Source organism: Ornithodoros turicata, chromosome 1 (assembly GCF_037126465.1).
Source record: "Ornithodoros turicata isolate Travis chromosome 1, ASM3712646v1, whole genome shotgun sequence".
In the NCBI taxonomy this organism is placed as follows: Eukaryota; Metazoa; Arthropoda; class Arachnida; order Ixodida; family Argasidae; genus Ornithodoros; species Ornithodoros turicata.
Window position 1 is genome coordinate 227,097,261 of NC_088201.1, and position 19,973 is coordinate 227,117,233.

General features: G+C 47.9%; 1 protein-coding gene across 1 annotated transcript; it reads right to left on the minus strand.

The window, feature by feature from the left end:
• Nucleotides 1-3,904: 3,904 nt before the first annotated feature.
• LOC135395637 (BPTI/Kunitz domain-containing protein-like) lies at nt 3,905-19,241 on the minus strand. Its single transcript, XM_064626735.1, has 6 exons — nt 19,192-19,241; nt 19,043-19,123; nt 17,485-17,658; nt 10,946-11,122; nt 9,372-9,545; nt 3,905-3,909 (listed from the first exon to the last, which is right to left on the minus strand). The coding sequence occupies exons 1-6, from the start codon at nt 19,223-19,225 to the stop codon at nt 3,905-3,907; spliced, it is 645 nt and encodes a 214-aa protein (XP_064482805.1). The 5' UTR covers nt 19,226-19,241.
• Between the last annotated feature and the right edge of the window lie 732 nt (nt 19,242-19,973).

Consider the following 19,973-nt stretch of genomic DNA (forward strand, 5'->3'; position numbering starts at 1 on the left):
TCTTCTAAAGGATAGTTTCGTCTCGTATGATAGCGATGGCAGAGTTATTTGTCTTGACTTTTTCATAGGCTGTGCTAAGCATAGGCTGGTGAACGTTTATGCCCCTGAATCCGCATCTCTCACGATCCGTTTTTTTTTTCCGTGAGGTGGAGGATTGTGTGCGAGTCAACTGTCCTGTCTTCATAGCCGGTGCTTTCAATCGTGTTACCGACTCGAATCGCGATGTCCGCGGTCTGGGACAGGGTAGACCTACTTGGAACGCTAGAGGCCTGCGGCGGCTGCTGTCGGTTTTCGACCTGGTTGATGCGTGGCATTTACTTCATGATGACGTTTTCGCTGCAACATGGTCAAGGGGACCCTCTGCCAATCGCTTGGACAGGTTCTACGTGCCCCGGTCCGCATCGACATCTGTCAAGGAATGCAGTGTCGTGACTTCTACGTTTTTGGCGACATTTGTCAGCGACCACCAGCCTGTGCTCTTAGTGCTGGACACTTCGCGTATAGGTGTCGCGGTGCGGGGACGTGGCGACTTGTCCCGACTCTTCTCAACGATCCCGTCATTGTCGCCGACGTTACTGTCCGCATCACAGAGTACCTGTCTGGTCGCGACCCAAAAGCCCAAGGAGGAGGAGGAGGAGGAGTGTCGTTGGGAGGAACCCGAGAGGTCTGCCTGCCTGATTAGGCGGCATGTTTCTCGGGAAGGGAAAGGTGGTGGAGAGGAGGAGAGGAAAGGGTGAAGTGGAAGACCGAGCGGAATCCGCTCGGGGGGAGGATAGCTGCGTCCATGGGCCGACTTCAGGGGAACTGTGCCGGCATACGCCTATTACACATCTGAGGGAAACCCAGGAAAACCCCCAGACGGCACAGCCGGCCCGTGGATTCGAACCGCGGACCTCCCAGTCTCCAAGCGCACGCGTTACCGCTGCGCCACCGGAGCTGGTAGAAGCCCAAGAATAGGAAGATTTCAAGCATTGAGTGAGGGGTGTCCTGCAGGCCTGGGGCAAGCGTCGTGCAAGAGACCGTACACGCGAATTGAACTCCTTTTCTGCGAAGATACTCTTCGTGCGCAGGGGCCACCCAACGACGCCATTGATGTCAGAGTAGCTTGAATCACTCATTCATCGCCGACTCACTCTTTTACGTTGTTCATCTGCTACAGCCCGCCAAGAACGCTGCCAGTCTAGATCGGTGCCGGCCCTGAAGTCCTACGTTACCTCCATGACACGTCGGCATCAGGCAAAACTCAGGCAACTATTCACAGTTTCCAGCGACAGGATGGAAGCATCACGGCAGATCCTTCCGAGGTAGCAACGGGATTCGTTGAGTTCTTCCGTGGAGTGTACACAAACCCTGCATCGACTGCCGATGTTTCTCTCGGTGCTTTTCCCTTAAAAACTCTCCCGCCGGCTAAGAGCAGTACATTTGAAGACTTCATTCACCCCGAAGACCTCGATGCTGCTGTGCGCAGAGCAAAGCATGGTACAAGCCCGGGACCGGACGGGCTACACGCAGAGTTTTACTCCACGTTCTGTCCGGTGCTGCGTATCTTCTTCACACAAGTTGTTCGACGTGGTTTCGAGGGTGGAGCCCTCCCATCGTCTTTTGGACTGGGAAGCATTATACTTGTGCCCAAGAAAGCTGGTAATCCCGCAGATCCCAGTGCTGCACGGCCTGCGCACGACTCACGAGCGGGAACTCCTCAACATTCAGTTTCGCAACCTTCGCGCATGCCTGGGCTTACCCAAGACAACGGAAACTTATTTGGTACTTGCAGAGGCAAGGGAACCACTTGTTACCACCCTGCGAGATAGAGAGACCCTCCGCATTTACACGCGGCTAATGACTCGGCACCCTTTCCGCTACATCAGGACCATCGACCACGACAGACCCGCGTCTGCCTTTGGTAGCGCAGTGCGCCGTCTGAAGGGTGTTGTCCCACCTCCCACATCCCACGTATCGTATGCTACCCCAACGTGGGCTCTCGACCAACCTCCCATATGTACATTTATCCATGGCTTCGGGAAAAAAAACGACACGCCAGCGCCTGTAGCACATCAACTTGCCCTAGAACACCTAGCCTGCTACACCACGGAAGGCAGACAGTCTATACTGATGGGTCTGTGATACCTGGTGGAGCAGGTGCAGCCTTTTATGTGCCCCATGAAGATTTTGAGAAAGCGTCCAAGCTCCCCAACGAGACGTGACGAGACCCCACGGAAGCAGAGCTATTCGCAATCAATATGGCCCTTTAGCACATCTCGTCCTCCCCCCGTGCAGAGTGGACGATCCTCACCGACAGCTAGCCAGCGCTGGAGATCCTGAATTCCCACGCCACCAAAATCATCAGCGACCTCCAAACGGCTATCATCACCGCATGCGACTCCCTTTGCGCCTCTGGCCACGGTGTGCGGCTACAGTGGGTTCCCAGCCACATAGGCCTCAGTGGGAACTCCCGAGCGGACGCCGCCGCGAGGCGTGCCCACCAAGACGTCGGCCCGCCAGCTAGTATGCCGCTCACATCGTCCGCCTGTCTTAGAAAGATCCGCGAGTGGTGTGCCTCCGAAATGCGTCGCTCTGTCGAAGACGCTGTACGCTCCAATGCGTATATCCAGTCCATTGACCCGGCAATGCAATTCGCCCCATACCAGCAGCTCGTCCGCGCAGAAGAAGCGCTGCTGCATCAGCTCCAACTCAACGTCGCATAGACAACGCAATACTTGTGCAGGGTCGGAAAGCGTCGCTCAGCTAGCTGCGCTACCTGTGGCGCAGTAGCAGACGTCGAGCACCTCCTACTAACCTGCTCGGAGTACTCTGCAGCCCGCGCTGTCCTCGCCAATCGCCTCCAACGCCTGGGATACGGCTCACTCTCACTGGCCGTGCTTCTCGACCCCGTCGCACGCCAACAGCAGGGAGCCGTTAAAAGGGCTCTCCTGCAATACTTACAGGACACCCAGCTGAGTGTTACGCTGTAAACTGAGAACCGCGGCCCTGAGGACTCGCCCCACTGCGAAGGAGCCTTTTTTTTTTTTGCTCCACCAGGGCGTAGCAAGCCGACATAGGTCTGGCTGACCTCTCCTTGCGTGGACGCCACCTCCTGTTTATTAAACTTATATATACCCCCCCCCCCCCGCAGATCCGGAATCGTGGAGGCCGATCACGCTCCTCAACAATGACTATAAGCTCGCCACAGCAGCAATAGCATTCCAAGTCAGTCAAGTGCTCCCGCTGCTCCTTCACGCGGGCCAATCATGCGAGGTGCCAGGTCGTAGCATGTGCGACAAACTGAGTGGGATCAGCGACCTCTTGCTCTACACACCGCGACGGGCATCGTCCGGCGGTCTCCTTTCCTTGGACCAGGCCAAAGCATTTGACAGAGTGTTACAGGCATACCTCTTTTCGCTGCTGAGCGCTTATGGCTTCCCATAGATTTTTGTGTCCGGCATACGCTTGCTGTACGCGAACCACCGCAGCCAGATGTGTGTAGCAGGATTGCAGTCCTCTTGCTTCCCCGTCCAGCGAGGTGTCCGCCAAGGCTGCCCATTATCTCCCGCCCTTTACGTCCTGGCTTTGGACCCTTTTTTACAATGCGTAGAAGCGTCCCGTGCAGTCAATGGACTCCCCCTTCCTGGAGCGGGACGTTGGAAGATCAACGCCGGTCGCACTGGTACGACCAGCGGTTCCATGACGCTCGATATGTGGGACAGCGCATGTGTCCACATAGAAAGTACCTTACGTTGTGTACTGGCACCACAATAGCCACAGTATGTTACTAAGTTTCGGAATTAGAAACACTGTTAGTAGTCATCTAATCTCGTGTTGCGTGCTCCCATGACGTGGTGCGCGTGAAGAGAAGGAAAAAAAAGTCATTTCGACCTTTATTACAAGAGCTTTTTCTTTCGCCTCGTCAGCCTGCAAGAAAGAGAATAAAGTATTTAGCTTGCTGAGACCTAAAAAACAGCTCTTTCTACTTCATATTTTTTCACACTGCAATAAAAAACTACACAATTTGCGCTCTCATAATACCGCTGTCGATAACATGGTTTGCTGACCATTTCAAATGTGTACTCGAAGCTGTTAAAATGGACGATTAGAATATCAATTTAAAGGGACGTGAAGGTGATGTCCATCATGGCGGGAAACTGTAAAGCAGTATATGAAAAAAAAATTCCAGGGAATATTTCTGCCCAAAGTCATTTTAAGTACTAGTGGTTGAAGAAAAATCGTCTGCTAGTCTAAAAAACAGCATGGCGAGCTGTTCTTTGTTGACTGCTATTCATTGTAAAACAAATTAATGAGAAAATAGCATAGAATGAAAACAGAATGAATAAATGAAATAGAATGAAAAATGAGATTGGCACCACCTATTTACGGCAGGGGGACCTTCCTGAAACGCCCGGTATATTTCTTCATGAACCTCAGCTCACCTCAGCTATCCGGCTGCCAATTCAGTTTCATCCGCCTGGTTCGCACCAGGGATTGACGGAAGATAAGGAGCAGCCGCAAGGGACGCTTCGCACAAATGCGCACTAATAATAACGCATCTTTCACTTATATATCAGTAACATGTTTTTGTTAGATTTGAAGTGTAGGTTGCACGTCGTATGTGCAATGTGCACGGGCGAGCAGAAGTTGTCTGAGCCCTTTTTGCTTTGAAAATGCCTGTCTCGAAGGGACTGACTTACCCTGATACGGAGAAAGATCTGATTACGCCTACTTCGCAAAAGCAACTCATTTTACCCTAATCTTCGGGAAACTTTACTTTCCCAAGTAAAATGCTGTGTGGGATCTTGACCAATATACCGTGAGGGAACGCATTCTCACCGAGACAACAGGTCAAAAGATATAAGGCGCCTCGTTTTTTCTTTTTGTTTTTTTTTGTATAAGTTCTGAGACAGTGACATTTTTTTAGCCTAATGAATGGTTATCATGACTAGGAGTTGCGGTATACCTCAAATAGAGAGATCTCGCATGCCTTGAACAATCGCCGGTAAGGATGCGCTCGTACTTCCCTTGATGATGTGATGATTTTAGATAACAAATGTGTTTCTATAGCATTAATACAACGCAGTGCGCATGCAAAAATAATTATGCGAGTGACGCTCTCTTTGACATAAAATCGTCCGAAATATTCTAAATCTTTGACTTTCTTAATAAACCACGGGAATAGGCATGCTGCTGCGTGCAGCGCAGTGCGCGGCAGATACGGCTGGAGTACATTGTATTGCACTTTGTTAGTAATTTTTCGCCGTGAAAACAACGCACAGTTCTGTTATTGGACGGACTCATGATAATTAGTCATGCACATGGCGTACCCACGAGCTCCTCCCTGGCCCTTACAGACGTCATCAAATCTTCGTTCTCTACCAAATCAATCTACGACGTCGACAGCTTCATTGTTCATGACCACGTGTCATCTTGCCTCGGTACACAGTCAAAAAGTGCATTTCTTCACGGTTTCACACTGTGTTTCAGTTTTCAGGGATTTTTTTTTTACCCATTACAGATTTCTTTATAAAAAGGTTATGAGAGCAGATTAGATGTCGTTTTTGCCGTTTAGGTCTTCGGCCACGCGCACATATTCTCGAAAAACAAGTGTGCATCTACACGATGACTAGTTAACTCGATTTCATTAACTATTTTTTTAATTAGTGGTTTCCTGCAAAAGCGATATAGCAGATTGAAAGATTATCCTAGTTGCGAGCCATTTCACGTTTAAGAACTTCTGAAATCCTCGCGTTAAAATATCCATACCCGAATTTTGATATGCAAATAACTCAGCTGATTTCCTTTCACAATGATATAGCCTGGGCATGGGATGAGGGTATCCAAACTGATTGTGCTTTTCTTGATTTTCGGAAGGCGTTTGGTTCCGTGCCCCATAGTTTGCTATGTTACAAGCTGCAAATGCTCAGATCAGATCCAATTGTCTTCAGGTGGTTATCAGATTACATGACGAATAGGACACATCGTGTTGCCGTTAATTGTGCTAATTCTTGTCCATCCTTCGTGGCCTCGGGTGTTCCTCAAGGTTCCGTTTTAGGGCCCTTGCTCTTTTTAATATACGTTAACGACATTACAACGAATATTCAGTCGAACATCCGATTATTCGCAGATGACTGCGTTGTGTATCGTAAGGTGTCAGGACCGAACGATGTTCTCATACTTCAGAGGGACCCTGACGCTATTGCTGCCTGGTGTGCTACATGGGGCATGACCCTAAATACTAGTATATGTAAAGTTCTCTATTTTAACCGCACTAGTCGCATAAGTACACATCCTTATGTAATAGGATATGTTCGTCTCGCGCTAACAGATGAATACAAATACTTTGGTGTTTTATTCCAGTCTAACTTACACTGGGAGGGTCACATTAATCAGGTTGTGTCCAGGGCAAGTCGTACTTTGTTTTTCCTTAGACGCAACTTTAAGCGAGCGCCGCGTAATTTAAAGGAAACTGTTTTCAAATCATACGTTCTCCCGATATTGGAATATGCTTCGGTGGTGTGGGATCCCCAGCAGGAATATTTACAGAAAAGGATTCAGGGAGTGCAGAATATGGCAGCGAGGTTCGTGTCGGGTAATTATTATTTTCTTATCCGCTCTCATGAACTTATTGCTGACTTAGGGTGGGTCACCTTAAAAAATAGAAGGCGATATAATCGGTTGAAATTGCTGTACGATATTCATAGCGGAGACACTGGTCTAAATAAGGATGGATTCCTTCTGCCACCTGTGTATGCATCGTCCAGGATGGATCTGTTGGACTCGTTTTTCAACTAGGGTTTTAAGGCAATCCTTCTTTTGTTCTAGCATCCCAGAGTGGAATTCTCTGCCCCAAGAAGCTGTTAATACTGTAAATAAATCATTATTTATGGTTAAGATTAGGTCTCTTATTCACTGATTCTTAGTGTTAATTTTTTGTTATTCTTTTTTGTTTCTTTTTGTTTTGTTTTTGTAATATTGTGTGTTCGACCTGCTGAGGATGATGCAAGTAGCGTCACTAGTATTGTACTACCTCACTCCTCTGCTGTAATGCCTCACGGCGCTGCAGAGCTCTCTGAATAAATAAAATGGGCCGAAAGCGAAACCGCAGCGACCGGGAACGCGTTGAGTACATCTTTCATTCCACGTCAGAGGGCCACGTGATTGAGCGATGGACATGATTGGAGTAGGTGCCGCTTAGCTGACCATATAAACTGCTTTCAGACACAGATGAGTATCCGCTTTTCGGTTTCGGTTCATTGCCGTGCCCAAATTGACCTTTTTCACATACGCGTCGTATTCTAGCGGCTCTCCAACGAACCGCGCTCGGCGCGAGTCAAAAGAAATCCACGTGGATAGCACAAAGGACCAAAACCGGCGGAGTGGGGCCGACAAGGTCGCGCCATTCGTGCGGTCTCTCCACCGGTCCCAACTTGTGTCTTTCCCATAGTGCGCCATCTAGTGAAGACGGAGATAATCCTCTCCGGCGCCTCAAGGTCATAGGGATGCGCATAGGCCATGCTGAAAAAGGTCCATCCAGTGACGGATATTTCAGAGTAGGCCCTCTTTTCTGGATTTTTAAAAGACGCAGTGGATTTCAACGAATATGGTCTCCCGTTTTGTAATCGCACTTTTGCCCGATATTCGCTAACTAAAGAGTTAATTAATGAATTTCAGGTAATTAGTGAACTTGTAGTTACCTGCTCTCTTTCAGGGGATGTACGCCTGATGTACGGTTCACATTGGTGCAAAGAACTATATTGACGTTTATCTCTGATAACCTGGGATGACCTGTCACAACTCCTTTAACGATGACTTTGGGGGAAGGGGTTGCATTAGCGTTTGGTAGCACTGTATGCGCTAGCATTTGTTAACACTGCCTTTGAGGGAGGGGGGTTCGTGATCCAGAGGTCCATGAACCGGGCCTAGTGTGTCCGTTTACTGATCCACATGTTGCGTGTTCGAACAGAGCAACTTCCGTTGATAAGACACCCTTTGTGAGGAAAGTTAAACACTGTGACGTACGCTGAGATTTCTGCATACGTCGAAGAATCCTAGAGTGGGCAAAGAAAATTTGCAGACTGTCGCGTCATCCATAATCGCAGTTGTGTCGCGAGGCGGTAAAAAAAAGGGAAAATACAGAGTAAGATTTCAAGTCCAGATGCATAGAAGTTGGGAACTGTTACCAGACATTGACTGCCAGTCTTTCCGTCATGTATGATAAGTACAAAACAGAACAATGTTGGGGGCGCTTCGGATATGGCAGGACCCAAAAGGACGATTTTAACATACTAGGCAGCACTGACGTCACATAAGACTAACGTCATTCATGAATCAACCTGCGAGGAGCTACCATTCGAGGAATCTTCGACATACGCTGAGTAGTTTTATGTGTCAGCACTTGTTATGCCTACAAGCACGTTATTAGGACCAGGTACAAAGTAACTGCCATGTGGTGTATCTGAATGTAATAAGACGTGGGTATAAATTGGTTTTACATCGGAAACATCCTCGTGTGGTTCACTTATTATTTCTTTTTTTCGTTTTGCATAACATTGCGAGGTTGCATCGTCTGCGACTGTGGAAGTGCGGGGCGCTCTCATATATATGGAGATGAAGACTGGCCTTTCTACCAGGTGTTTACATATTGCAAATCGCAAGAAGAGCACAGAAAATGATGACTGTGGGACCACCGTATCTGCATCTCAATCTGTCATACGTGCGAGCCCATTCCTAGGTTCTTCACTTCTGGGCGATTGTGTGGTTCTTATTACTGCCTCCTTCACTGTACCAGCTATGAACCTTTACTGAAAAGCAATTCTGAGCCATCATCGTGCTTTCTTCCAGGACTAACACTGTGGTCGGAGTTTAGGCGGGTGACTAGGTGGGATAGCAACGCGAGGTCGTAGTATGTTGGAACGACGCAGAGTCTCATGCTGTACAGATATACCTGCATAAATTAATGTCATTGATATCGACAGACAGAAATTCAAACTAGATAAGTAAGATAAGCAAGTTGCTTCACGACTGCCGATCACGTGTGGGGACAAAATACAGCATTGTTGCTCACCGAGTGTACTGTAAAATCAGCAGGTTGATATGTCTCAGTAAGACGCACCATAGAACAAAGGCCATAGAGAGGGCATTGTCTGAAACACGTTTAAATGTGGTATGTTTATGGGCCCATCATTGAGGATCAATTTCTCTGACGTGGTCGTTGTCACGTGCCCTCACAACGTTACGTACGGATATGGAGAGTTGTTGGTAAGATAAGCTATCACTCAAAGCACGGACGGGAAAAGCGAACAAGTCTCATTCTATAAAAAGGGAAATGAGATCATGGAGTGAAACGATGACGTACTTGTGTAGGAGACAAAACTTTTACTCACCACTGCAAGTAACGTTGCACTGCTCAATCGTCTTAAAATTGTTGCTGTTTCCTTCACAACCTTGATAGATAAATTCCTTGCAGATACCTTCGACGGAGTCATAGTAGTACCTCACAAAGTAGGCTAAGCAGGGTCCTGGCTGCTTTGGTTGACGACAGATATATGGTATCTCTTCTGCAAAAGCATCACATTATGTGTGCAATACAGTTCTCTGTTTACGATCTATCCACATTCAGCATGTCACAGAATGTTCGTAACACATCAGGGGAGCGTGCAATGCCATTTTGAATGCAAGGTGAGCTATGAGCTTCTTATGCCCTTATGCAGCAGTAGTGCTTAGCCAGGTGGTGGTGCTTCGCGGATGTGCGGCGAAGCGAAACGAATTTGAACTGCGCGCGGTCTATTCTGACTCACGCGACACCTAATATGGCGCTCATTTGCAAACACCGAAAGGTGGCGGAATCTTCTCGGCAGGCGTGCTTGGCGTGAGCTGTTACGTCACCGATGTGACCTGCCGGAGAGCGAGCGCAAGGACGAGCGGAACTGTGATTCAAGTTTAGGACGATTGGAAGCGAAGACAGCAGTGCGGATTCAAGTACCACGAGTTTACGAGGATGTCGCACTTCCCTGGCGGTTTTGCTAGATCACCCTGCATACAAAGTTGTTCCATGCACATTGCAATTGAATCGAAGAGGGCGCGTTGGTCACAATTTCATAGCTTTGCAAGTTCGCTTTTGCTCTGACTTGGCCGGCACAGAGTGGGGATCGTTAAATTCTCAGGGGCGTTCACGAAGCCACGTCGCAGATTCGCAAATGTACGTTGACTTCCCTCACCATGAAGCAGCCAGGCGAGTCACGTATTTCGCTTCGCGAGGCGAGCACTAAAGAGCGGTTCCCTGCCAGCCCCTCCACTTATGATCGTCGCCGTTGGCAGAGGAGGCTGAACGAGGAAAATGAGTTGCGTGCACTACGCTCGCGTTGGAAATACATCTTGTTGTCCTAAGGAAGGCATCGCTGATGCAAAAATATACCGCAATCACGGGATTTTGGCTACCGGGATACCGTAGCTACCATGTGAGAAAGAGGTACGAAAAATGCATGGTGACCAAAACATTTTCAGTTAATTGTATTAGATTTCTCTATTCTGTATTAATATTAAACCAGTACACAATTCAAGTAGGCCATGTATCGTGACATATCCTGACAAGTTGCCTCAACTTCAACATCAGTCTGAACCTGGATTTATTTCTACCATGCACTATTTTCGCGAAGCTTTAGAGATCGCGAATAAGAGACAATGTAGTACAGAATACTTCATTCTCTTCACGCTCTCGTGCGGCTCAGAGGCTGGCGACGGCACGCTCTGTCGTGCAACTCGACGATTCTTTGCGATTGCGGGAATTGAGCCACTAGAAATCAGCGATCTTTGCTTTCGTTTTACTTGCACCATGGGCATTGGGCGACTCTGGCGCATAGTGCTGAGGAGCAAACGCCAGCTTGCGAAGCTAAGATGTGGCGACGAATGCGCCCCAACATATGTACACGCATGTACACACACCACCACAGTCACTTACTCCCGCATGCCTTCATACAGCCATCCTGCGTATCGAAGTTGTTCCCGTTTCCATGGCAACCACCGTAGATGAATCTCTTGCAGCTTTTCGTTTCGGGATCGTAGTAGGACCTCGGGACGTATCCTTTGCATGGTCCTTTATCCGGCTTTAGGTAACAAACGGCAATGTCGCCTTGTCCTGTGTGCACACCGTCATCATAACGATGCATATTGGCATATATATTCACAATACAATTGACAATACAACTTCATACATATTCAGCAATGATAGATAACTGCTAGTGGTACACATTTCAAAATTATGAACACAGTTTACTGCTGTTTATTCCTCTTTACTTGCACTTCTTGGCATTAACCACTAAGCCGTATGTCTGGAGACGGCTGAAAAGCTGCTGGAGGTGCTTCTCATGTTGTTCTTCGGTGGGACTGAAAACGAGAAGATCGTCTATATAGGCAATTACGAAGTCGAGGCCTCGGACAACTTCGCTGATAAAACGTTGAAACGTTTGAGCGGCGTTTCTTAGTCCGAAAGGCATTCGCACATACTCAAACAATCCAAAAGGCGTTGTAATTGCTGTCTTGGGTATGTCTTCAGGCTCGACTGGGATTTGGTGATACGCCTTTACTAGATCTATCTTTGAAAAAGTAGTGGCACCGGCAAGGCGTTCCGCGAAGTCGTGGAGGTGTGGCAGCGGGTATCTGTCGGGGATTGTTCTTGCATTAAGAGCGCGGTAATCCCCGCAGGGCCGCCAGTCGTTGGGCTCCTTTTTGGGCACCATATGCAGCGGCGAAGCCCAGCTGCTAGATGACGGACGGATGATGCCCAGGTCCAACATATGTTCGAACTCACGACGAGCAATGGAAAGGCGTTCGCCAGATAGTCGTCGAAAGGTCGCCGTGATGGGAGGGCCTGTGGTCTCAATGCGGTGCGTAACATGATGCGCGGCTGGCGCTGAAAGATTGCAGGGCTTGAGCAGCTCGGGAAAGGAAGCCAAGACGTTTTCGTAGCGCGAACCGGGAATAAATGCACATATGCCGGTTGAGTTGATCGTCGAGATGCAAGCTTCAGTGGTTAATTTGGTGATGTTGTCTTTCAACTTTCGTTGCCCAATGCTGACATCAAGATGAAAAGTATGTAAAAAGTCGGCTCCAATGATGGCCCGGTCGACTTCTGCCACAACGAAGAGCCAACGAAACGTCCTGCGCAAGCCGATGTCCAAAGTTAGTGAACGCAGTCCATATGTGCGGATCGTAGATTTGTTCGCAGCTTGAAGAGGGGGTGTGAGGCATTGACGAATTTTCCGATCGGAAGGCGTCGCCGGTATAACGCTCACCTGGGCCCCTGTATCAATAAGGAAACGCTGCTTCGCGATACGATCCTGTACATACAGAAGGCGAGCAGGACGTAGGCCGTGGTCGGTTGCCGCCATTATCGACCGGCCTGAGGGTTTTCCTGCCAGTCGCAAGGCGACTCGCAGCGCGTTGATCGGTGGTGAAAACGACGGTGGTACCAGCAGTACCGAGGGCTTCCTGGAGCATGCTGTGACGCTTGCGTTGGGCTCGAGGCGCGTCGACGACTCGCAGACCGGTTTCTTGATTGCCCTCGATCTCGGGATCGGCGGTTCAACGCTGTGCGCAAGTCGGCCATCTGCGATGACATCCTAGACATCTCGTCCGTCAGGCGGGCCACTGCCGCTTGCAAGTCCGGCGTCGAGGGGCTGTCTGGAACCGCGGGCGAACGGACGGGGGCAAGGCTTGCGGAAGCATAATCTGTAATTCGATCCGCAAGTTCGGCGAGTCGATCCAACGACACGTCGTCATTGCCAGCAAGGATCATCCTGACCTCGTGCGGAAGCCTATTCAGGAATAATTCCCGTAATATCGGTGCATGGTCGTCTGCGGAGTGTCCAAGCAGCTGCTTCATCCGGTGGAGAAGCTGCGACGGGCGACGGTCTCCTAGCTCCTCGGATGTTAGGAGCTGCTGGATCCTGGCGCGCTCCGATATCTCAGTACGAGAGAGGATGGCGGATTTCAGGGTATCGTAAGCTCTATCTGCCTGCACCGTGGAGAGTACGTCGTCGATGTCGTCCACCAGGTCAGGAGGAATCAAGGGGAGTACCTCACAGTATTTAGTCATTTGACTTTGGATCCGGCGGGCGTGGAAGAGTGCCTCAACTTGACGGAACCAAGTTTTTGGGTTTTTGGTCCAAAAAGGCGGGAGGCGGACTTGCTGGACGGTTTGTAGGACAGCTGGGCCTGACGATACGTCGGAGTCTTCACCCTGACCGCTTAGGCCGCTCTGTGTCCCGGCGGTGTCCATGAGTCGGGTCACCAAGTTTGTGGATACCTAGCAGATAATAAGGAACATAGGTCCGTGCTGTGCACCTGCCAGGTAACAACTGGGCGGCGCGTTTATTGCGTCGTCGTCATCATGATTGCGTCCACAGAGGGCGCTACAGGTTCTTATCTTTCGAACCTCTGATTTACGTAATAATCTACTATGTGCTTCTACTGTTTTATGCGCCGACGGTTCCTGGTCACTTAGTACGTGCAATGGATTCCCAGAGCTAACAGCACAAGTGTTTCGTGAGAGAAAAATAGGGCCCAAGTGTATTATGTCTACGTAGTGTGATCGCTACTCTGCTACGTTGATTACTTTCTGGAGGGGCGATCATACGAGGTGGACTCCGATCGTCTACAGGCACGAGCTTTCTGGAGCTTACTTCATATAGGTTATGGTTCACATCAATATCGGGTGAGGCGGAGGTACAAGTCAATTCAAGAATGTAAACAAATACAAAAAGATGCAAGACCAACGTGCACACAGCATCCACTCACAACTAGTAGCTCCAAGCTCGCTCTAAAGATTGCCCCAGATTCCGGCTAGAGACACGGTCTAACCGCCCTGCGTCCCACTCCATTGCTACTCCCTTCTCTGCTTCCGTCCACATCTGTAGTGCTCATAACACCAGCTGCTTCGCGGTCTTTACAAGGGACTTAAAAGATACTAAACTCTATCTGCATAGGAAAGCTTAGCGCGGTGTTTCGTCTTTCATTTTCTTTTGGCTCTTCAGGTACACATAAGAGTGTCATTGAAGGATAATGTTCGCAGTACTCGCTCACTCTGTGAAATAATATTGTTATGATCTCTAAAAGTATAGAATATAGATGCTCTGAGAGGTAGGTCGAAGCAAATGTCTCAGGACGAAAGTCGCCGATAGTTGAAACGAACACAAAATATGGGCCCGTGTAACATTTGGCATAATGATTACTCGTTCGCTTTCATCGTTGATTGAACATTCGCTTTGTGTATATCCAACGTTTTTTTTTTTCTTTTTTTTGTGCGTCGAATTTGCAATAGTGTGTTGACCGGGAACGTTCTTCGTTCTGTGTTCAGAAGCCTAACCGCGTTTCATTCGGTAAAACGACTTCGATGAGACGATTTGATGTCTTGTTTTCGCCATTGATATCATGCCGTTGGTATGCCTGCTTTAAAAGGGATTAGGCTAACCTGAGCCTGATAACAGAATACAGAATGAATAACGTAGTGCGCAGGCTCTGACACTCTGCGTAAGAACACAACAGGGTGGTGGTGAAAGACGCACAATGTGGCCTCACAGATGTGGGCAACGTCACGACTGAGGGCCTGGGGGAATGTGCCTCCTGGGCCGACTTCTAAGGAAACTGTGTCCCGACATATGTCTGAAAGTGAGGAAAAGGCCAGCCGGCAGCGGGATTTGAGCCCCCAGTCTCGACGTGACACGGCCAGCACGCTAACCACTGAGCCACGCGAGCTAGTAGGAACACAACACGGGGCAAGTAATCATGCTGCAAGTAACATGTCCGCTACATTTAAGCTACTTAGAAAACACCATAGAGGATGGCTCCCAAGTGAAATTTAATAGCACCTGTATTATTTCTGATGTCACATGGATTAAATAAGATGACGCGCAAATTAATTTGAAAGGCATTTGGATTAAACTGGGCGGGAAAACCTGAAGATGACAGTAGAGGAAGAAGCCAGATACCACAATTGTCCCGAATGTATAAGCTGACTACGGGCAGATTTCAAGCGGTAGCCTTGCTCCAAACGGCGACGCTGGCGATGGTCAAAACTTCATGCAAACTACTTGATCATTTGACTATTTGACAGAGAAAGGTCGCTTGGTCCCTATTGTCACTACTCAGGTACGTGAGCATAGACGTCTGATGGTTCAGCCAGTCGACTCGAAAGGCAGATTTCCTGTGACTTCCATTGCTGCTGCCGCCCAAATCACGTCGAAATCGGCGGACTCTTAACGATTATGTCACATCTTTAAGTCATCATGCTTCCTTTTTCTAGATGTTGTTCCCCCACCAGTTGGGTGACGTCAAATGCCTTACAAATGAATCATCTTTCCGAAATCATCTTCATCTTTGTGAAGCTTCTTCGTCCACTCGAGTTGGGTCTCTTATCACGAACGTTCTTTATCGTACTCTATCGCTGCTTCTGATTCGTGCCTCTGATTCGGTAATTGTTACCGTGTATTCACACGAGTCACTTTTCTGACGCTCAGGAAACGCTCCCTGGTGCCACGTGACTGGCGCTTTTCGTCTCGTCTCTACTTTCTGGTCTCTGGAGCGGAGGAATCCTGTTCTCTTGGCGCCATAAAAATCTTCAGGAGTACGCTAGAAGGACAGCTCGGAAACATGGACGTACGGGCGAGCATATTGAATGTGACGGCGTTGGGCGGCGGCGCTCTGCTCCGCCGCTAAGCTTAATGGATAGAAGAACAAGGCCCGAGCTGAAACATGAGAAACGTAAATGGTACACACACCAGACGGCCATGTACTTTACGTATAACAGTTGAATGGGAAGTGGAGAAGGTATACGTACCGCATGAAAAAAAAAAAAAAACACACACACACAAACGAGATGCAAGCTCAAAAACAGAAAGAGCACAATAAATCACGGGCGTCGGTAAACCGACTCATGTCAGTAGGCAGTTTAAGGAGACGTAGAATTTTGACGGCAACGTTTCCGAAAAGATAAGCCAATCGCCTGATTCTTTTGGTGTAGCTGACATCAAGTGCCTGATATCTGATTGATATCTGCATGACTGACAGGCGATAATGAGCCGGAATCGGAGGGTGCGGGCAATTCTCTGGCTCCCTAATACTCAGACACCGTAGTGATCATGTTAATCTGAGATAACCTTCTGACTTGCTGCCGGCAGGAAACTGTCTCGCGTGAATCCACGGTTGGAGCAGGCAGAGAATGCACAGTGCTGTCTGGGTGAAGGCTCCAGTAGCCTTGACGACAGCCAGAAGGAGCCAGAGCTTGTGAACGAGAACAGCAAGTTGGACTAGTTCGTACGTACTAAGCAACATGGTAGCACGTCAAACAGTACACGTGGGACAAGACCGACGAGAAGGGGTCAAGCGAAGGCCGAAGATAAGACGTGTATCAGTCAAGTGTCTATTGCTCTATCAGAAGAAGAGCGTGCATTCCTTAAGGGTGTTGTAGGTGGCACGGTTGTTCTTTTCTTTTGTGTTTTTTTTATGTGTTAGCCTTAGGAGTGTCCAAATGGAAAAAGCTTCATGTATGTGTCTATGTCTCCGTGTGTGAGATGGTTAAGCCTCACCGAGACAGCGGAAATTGAAGTAGTCGAATGTAATTAAGGGTAACAGGCATGAGTAATTGACGGTAGTTAGAGGTATATGTATAGGTATATAGTGAAACTGCGCTTGTCCCCTTCTCGTCGTTCTTGTTCCACGTGTACTGTTTGGCGCGCCACCGTGTTGTTCAGAGCTTGCGCTTATTTATTCAACTCGCTCTACCTGGGAGCCGGAGTCGTGGCGTGTGAGAGTCATCGACACCTGCGACCCACATCCAAAAGATCTAGTTTTCTAGCATCACATCAAAAGATCTAGCGAATTTCAGAACCGGAGTCACTACCACGGGGATGACGTCCACGACGGGGTATTTCCGACCACCAGGATTCGACTCTCTCGACACCCGAGTCCCCCGAGTCGAATAAACGAACCCAACCAGACTGAGTTGCCGTGCGGTGGCTTATCTTAGTGGCGATAGCAATGGGTTGTGCTATTTTTCGCAGCGTCTGTTCCCGTTACGTTTTACTTTTTGTGATGCAGATGTGACCAGAAATTTGCAGACCCGACCAGTAATTTGCGAAAATATACGCCAGTTACTCTATGGCTTACTGGTTTTGGAAGGTATTATGCCTAAAAATCGATGTAGCAGCTAATGAGATGACGGTGCCCCTGTGAGTTTTTTGGAACTACTAATTTCTAGCCAAAAACGACGCATTTGTGTCGAGTTTGTGGCAGGAAAATATATAAACATCACAGCGAACGCACAAATCACAGTAAACTACTCTTTGAACACCATGTATTGCAAATGTCACGTTTTTATGCCATGTGTTCGCGAGCTCACGAAACCAGGACAAGAGCCACTCGTATAACATTGGGACGAAATGTATAACAGTAACTAAGCCTACGAGCTACGCATGAACTGCTCATAATGACTGAATAACTCACCTGCGCAAGTCTTCCTACATTCGTAGTACGTGTCGAAGTTATTGAGGTTTCCATAGCAACCGCCGTAGATGAACTCAATGCATTGACCTTGATGCGCGTCAAAGTAATACACTGGGAAGTGTCCGTTACAGGGTCCTTCAGCCTTGGGAAGATGACAGATTTCTGTCGCGTTACCTGCGCACAAATACGTACTATGGTTGGAATGTGTCTTTTTGTTATACATTAGTAACGGGATCTGAGACACTTGGTCCCAAGTTATGCGTGATAGATGGAAACATGACATCCGTGTGAACCCACAATTCAATAAGTTTTAGAGCAGAGGGAGTAGCTGAGGCCCTCGCTCATCTCAAAGTGCATGAACACGCAAGCTATGACATGTTGAAAAATAATTTACGTTTACTCAAAACACTGACATGCAAAAGCACCATGTAATAAGCGTGATGTGACGAATCACGCTTATGAATGTCTAACAGCGTCATTTTACAACGCCATTAAGGAAAAATGAAACATGTTTTCATAATCCTACCGAATTCGAGTAATCGCATTGTAGTCTCCCCAACTACTCCATGTGACGACAAGTATCACAAAATAATTCAGATTTTGGGAACTGTGACGTCATAATTTGTTGCCTTACGTCCCGAGACAACTACATGATGATGAGCCTTTATACTGAGGTCGGTCCGTGGATTAATTTTTCCCAACTGAGGGTTCTTTAACGTGCTCCGAAAGTTCAGCACACGGCACACCGTATTTAACGTCCCTCGCGGAACACGACGTGTTAAAGGAACTTGTACCCTGTCACCAATTTGCTGACGTTCTCCTCTTTGATACAACCCGCGACCCCGAGATGAGTCGGCGGACGCGTTACCAACTGATCCCCGAGGCAGGTACGACACAATGCCTCCAATATGCCACCCGTCCGGGTAATTTGTTCCGCAAGGGTTACTGTGCGTCATCTTACTAGTGTTGTCACGTCACTGGCTGCTGGAAGGGTTTCAACGTAGGGCGCTGAACGCGGACTGATAAAGTGATTGTTCCGTTGCTGGGAGAGAAACTCCAGAGTTCACGGTGACGTCACCTGATCTTCGAGAGTTCGAAACTATCAACATTTATTAGTTCTTTCGGAAATTCGTAAAGGCGCGCAGTGCACTATTGACATTGAAATCTTCAGTGCTTAATTATCCAGCGGGGTTAATAAATGATATATTATGAAAGGGAAGAAGTCGTGTATTTAAGACCGGAACTTTAACTCCCCCCCCCCAATTCGCAGAAGTGATGCTGATGGGCGCCGTGGGCCTCTATGCGATTTTTGTACAATATAAAGAGCTAAAGAGCTAAGTTACAGGTTCATACGCAACCAAAGGGCTAAGGCCTATTTCCATTCTGAAAACGCTATAGGAAAAATGTAGTTGGCTGATTTTTTTTCCTTTCTTTTTTGTCTGAGCGACACATTGCGTGTTCATGAGAGTCTATAGCTAGAATGCTGACAAATACAAGCGAAAATCCAATTGTGTGGATTTGCCAGGCACTGTTGTTCTTTAGTTGAAGTTCATCTCACCTCCGTCTGCCTGCGTGCGTGCCATACGCAACTGGTCAATGTAGCTGTATTCATATGCTACGGAAGTCTGTATCGCAACGCCTGTAGAAAGAAAATGTCATCATCCTCAGGATACTTTATTAATTCCAGCGTTGAAAGCAACAACTCACATATTCCGACCAGGAACGACTGCACACTCGTCATCGTTCCTCTCTTGTGTTTCTCTGGGGTCATAAAGAGATTAAATAGTTATTTCGTAGTAAGCGCAGTACACATTTGATTCTGTCTCGTTATATGCGAAAAAAAAAATCTTAAAATATGAAACACACGTGCGTAATGTCACTATTGACTGTTGCGGCAGCCCATTTCGGCCTTGCATTAAAATACTTCACCTAATCTTGGAGCTCCGCACAACTGAAAATGTACTGCGTAGGTGATTGGTGGCTTTGTGTCCGGATTGTCTTGCACGAGAACATACGAATACATATGCAGCACAGTTCATTGACTGTGTATTCAGATGTGTCAAAGCTCAAATGTGTATTAGAGTATCATCAAGCGAACTGTCAGTTTGCGTACATAACGAAATGTAACGAAATGTTTTCTTTGCGCTGCCATATGTGCTCCGCAATACAACTGCGGCTATCAGCTCTATAAAGAGGCGGGCAGGTGGAGAGAAGACACAAGAAACAAGTCAGACACGCCAGGAATTGGTTAATAAATTCGGAATCTTTGTGCTCAACAGAGTGTACAAGTTGAATACCATGTAAGTTTGCCATGTAAGCCGTTTAAGTTTGCCATTTGAATGCCATGTGTAATGTTTCGTTCGTAATGTTCGTTCGCGGGTTCTAATATAACTCCAGTAAATAACGTATACTGGTGAATGTCCAAGTGAGAAAAGAAGGAAAAAAATCAAACGCTCATCCGACATATTTTGTAATGGAAGCTCTTTCTA

Bases quoted from the DNA above. Each gene is read 5' to 3' on its own strand.
- LOC135395637 (XM_064626735.1), bottom strand. From the start codon at position 19,225: ATGACGAGTGTGCAGTCGTTCCTGGTCGGAATAT. The intron at 19,124-19,191 runs GTGAGTTGTTGC...TTCTTTCTACAG, and splicing joins GTCGTTCCTGGTCGGAATAT to GCGTTGCGATACAGACTTCC. The intron at 17,659-19,042 runs GTGAGATGAACT...ATTTGTGCGCAG, and splicing joins ACGCACGCAGGCAGACGGAG to GTAACGCGACAGAAATCTGT.